The sequence below is a fragment of the Austrofundulus limnaeus genome, unplaced genomic scaffold (genome assembly GCF_001266775.1).
Source record: "Austrofundulus limnaeus strain Quisiro unplaced genomic scaffold, Austrofundulus_limnaeus-1.0 Scaffold167, whole genome shotgun sequence".
In the NCBI taxonomy this organism is placed as follows: domain Eukaryota; kingdom Metazoa; phylum Chordata; class Actinopteri; order Cyprinodontiformes; family Rivulidae; genus Austrofundulus; species Austrofundulus limnaeus.
In genome coordinates, this window is record NW_013952569.1 from 1,001,782 (window position 1) to 1,005,696 (window position 3,915).

Below are 3,915 nucleotides of genomic sequence, written 5' to 3' on the forward strand. Positions count from 1 at the left end.
CTGGGGAGAGGGAGGTCTGGGCCTCCCTTCTGAAGCTGCTGCCCCCGCGACCCGACCCCGGATAGGCGGAAGAAAATGGATGGATGGATGGATTAACCAACCCATTCTCACTCCCGGGTCGTCACATATTGACGTTTTTCCAAAAAGTTCCCTCTGCGTCCGATTTTGACGCGTCAGGTACTCCCCTTGCGTCATTTTTTGACGAGATGGGGCGTAATCTGTTGTCATAATTTCTGAAAGTGTAGAAAATGCACAAAAACTACCGTCCCAAAGCCTAAAATTACCTTTATTCACTTTAGACATCCTGTCCCTGACCCTAGTACCTAAAATTAACCATCAACCCTGATACCTGAAATTAACCATTTTTAGAAAATGTAGGAAATTCACGTCAACTACGTATGTGTCCCAAAGCCTAAAATTACCTAATATTAGCTGTAGACATCCTATCCCTGACCCCAGTACCTAAACATAACCATTTATCCTGATCCCTCATGTTAACCTCAGACCCTCGACCCAAAGACCCCTGGTGGCGCAACTCGGAAAAGCCGCGGGCGGCAAGGACTGACGCGAGGGGGGTCACCAGACGCGTCAAAATAAGACGCAGAGGGAACTTTGGAAAAGTGTCAATATGTTGAAGAGTCGGGAGTGAGAATGTGTTACATTAACGCATCGCAACACAACAGTGGCTATTAGCAGTTTGTGTGTTTTTAGCTTGTATCTTATTACAAAAGTTTGGTTCAAAACAGCATCACATTAAAAAGGCTGATGGGTTTCTCACTACAGGAACAATTTTCTAACTGTTTTTTATTTATTCTTTGAATAAGGAGAAACTAAAGGCTCCTGCATACTCCCTCAGAACTGCCAAAATGGGTTCAGATTGTCACAGTTTCTTGACGTAAATTGCATCATTCTGTTCGCGTTGTCGATATTTCAGCAGCTTCTCGACACAACCCACGGGCCAAACCTTTTACCCCCTTCCACACAATAACTTTACTGTGTGATTGGTCAGAAGTTTGTGGGAGTGTTTGTTTGTGCTGAAAGCGCTCAGATGCTGTATTTTGCTTAAACCACTCGCTTAAAAAAAAAGCGACTCTCTTCCAGAAGCCGACTGTTGTACCTACAAGCAGCGATTTATAGAGAGAGTCAAACAGCCAAAAACGTGTGGATGGAGGTAAAACAGATGTTTTGCATGATGGAATCTAACTGATAAAAACTTTGGAGCTTTAACCGCGACAGATTTGTGGGTAAATAACATCGGGTGACGAGTCTCTGACTTTTTTTTCCGCATTGTGGACTTTCAGCGGGAGGAACCCCCCCTGTAGTGATGTATGCTGCAGCGGGAGGGGTTTCCCCAGGAGCTCGGCGCGGGGTGTCTCAGGGACTATGAAAGGTGTGTGCGAAAATGAACGACGAAAAACCATGTGACTGCGCATTGACTGTTTGGCTTCAGAGGGAGTATGCAGGAGCCTTAAATTTCTGACGTTGTCTTGCTGAACACAGCAAAACATTGTTTTGAACAAAGTAACAAGGATGCAGGAGCAAAAGATTACTTTTCCTAAATGCCCTGTCACACTACAACATTTTAGACAACTTATGCCAACTTATAACATTTTCTTTATGCCTGCATTACTAGTAAAATTATGTATTTGATCAATTTGTTAGTATTACAGTAAGTACACGCCTAAAAGAGGCTTCCAGTTGGTTTTTTGAATTCCATATTCAACGTAGAGGTCTTTAAACTTTTCATAAGCTGGCACAAGTTGTCTAAAACGTTATAGTGTGACAGGGCCTTAAGGCCATTTTTCTAAAACAAACACAGAAACTACATAATGTGGTTTATTAATAACTATTTGCCTAAAAAATTGCCACGGAACAAAAATCCACAAACGAAACAATCAGATGAGTTATTGCTGTGCGTTGAAAACAGTGGCTGAAACAATGTCAGCGTTTTACTGACGGGTCATGCTCTTCCTTCCTTCTCAGGGTTGGACCTGCCGTTCATGATGATGCCCCACCCTCTGCTGCCCATGGGGCTCCCGCCGGCGTCCGTCGCCATGGCCATGTCCCAGATGAACCACCTCAGCACCATAGCGAACATGGCGGCCGCGGCCCAGCAGATACACACCCATGTACACCGCGCACCTGTCATCAAGGTAACGCACACAAGAACCGTTGGACATCTCTGACGGGTTTGTGGATCATGGAGAACCGAGGACTGCTTCTGGTATCAGGTCCGATAAAAGAGCGACGGTAGTTCAGACTGATAGAAAAACCTGGATGCTATTCTCTGAACCGCTCCTGTGAGAGCTGGACATCAGAGATATGGCAGCAACAGCAACACATCATCCGCAAACGGTAGTACCGGACACTGAAGCCCACCCCTTCCGTCCATTGTTTCAGACTTAAAGTGAAGTTTCAGAGAAAACAATTGGAGTTCTTTTGGTAAATCTTGAGTTCTTCCATTTGTAGAGATTTATGTATCTGTTTCTTTTATCAGAATATTAGACTCTTCCAACCCCAGATAGCAAAATATGAGTGGATCAACACTGAATATGGGTCAGGCATGATATTGAATCTATGTTGAAGTTATACAAAAGGTGTTTGGTGACTTACTTGTTGAAACAATGGTTTTCACTTATAACTGATATCAATGTTGATTCAACATTGATTAGATGTTTGCATTTCAATCATTAGAATTCAACCATAAAACATTGATTCAATAACATCTTTTCAGCACTGATTCATGACTAGAATGGGATGATTATTTGATGGTTGATCCACCATCAACCATCGACCTTAACCAAAATTCAACTTTTTTGACCATAATTCAACATTGAATTAATGTATTTTTCTATCTGGGACGCACTGAAATGGTTTGATAATGGTTTAAGAAACCAGAATACAAGCTTTCTTAGCCTTTAAATACTTCTGGTTTCAGTCGTACTAAACATCTTTGGGAAGCGAGAGATTGAAACTGTTCTGAGCCGCAGAACCATCACCTTTAAAAGGACAGGTGGGGTTCATGCCTCAATGTCAGGATCAGGAGTATTAAATGTGTGGTCTGAAAGGACCCCAGACTGATCCATGCAGGAAGACCAAACAAAAGCAATGTTTGAAAACTTCTGGTTTTACATTTTGTTGAGCAAAAGACTGATCAGTCTTCTGGAGAAATCAGTTTTTAGCATTCCGTCTCCAACTTTGACTCAGCCTCTCTTTTTTTTTTTTTTTTCAGGAACGAGTGTGTGACAGTCCCTCTCTGTCTCCATCTGTCGATGAGAACAACACTCCTCTGCAGTCGCAGCCCAGCAGCTCGGCCTCCAGCTCCCCTGAAAGACTCGGTACGAAACACTCAACAAAACGTACACCACATCTTCATACGTCAGGAGGGGGAAAACCAAATCTGGCTTCATAATGAGCCTATTAGAGTTCCTTCTACAGGTCCAGGGTGTCGGTTCAAATATTACTCACTATTCTGATAATCAGTTGTGAGTTTTAAAGCAGTCTGGTGAATCAATATTGAATATTTACTGTTTTAATGTGGGGTTCTGCTTCATTTTATAATGAGATAATAATTAAATGTCTTTTCTCTCAACAGGACTGGTGTCAGCTGATGCTGACGTTGCACTGACCAACTCTGCTGCTCCCATCAAGAAAATAACCAAGGACAAAGGTTGGAGCAAACACACACACACACACCTACACACGCACACCTACACACACACACCTACACACGCAGCTTTACAAGTGAGGAGTTTCCATTATCAGCCTTAATCTAAAGCGTTACCCATTTTCTTTTGACATCTGACAAATTGTGCTCACTGAGGAGGGCTTTCCTCATCTACTGTAGTCTCTCCATCGCTCTCACACACACACACACACACACACACACACACACACACACACACACACACACAC

At 43.0% G+C, this 3,915-nt stretch overlaps 1 protein-coding gene across 1 annotated transcript in view; it reads left to right on the forward strand.

The window, feature by feature from the left end:
• LOC106523847 (dachshund homolog 1) overlaps nt 1–3,915 on the forward strand; it is a gene marked incomplete at its 5' end in the record, with an annotated part of 46,721 nt that overhangs the window by 36,318 nt on the left and 6,488 nt on the right. The window contains 3 exon segments of the mRNA XM_014017423.1: nt 1,984–2,153; nt 3,233–3,338; nt 3,596–3,670. Of these exon segments, the coding sequence (XP_013872877.1) occupies nt 1,984–2,153; nt 3,233–3,338; nt 3,596–3,670 (351 nt within the window).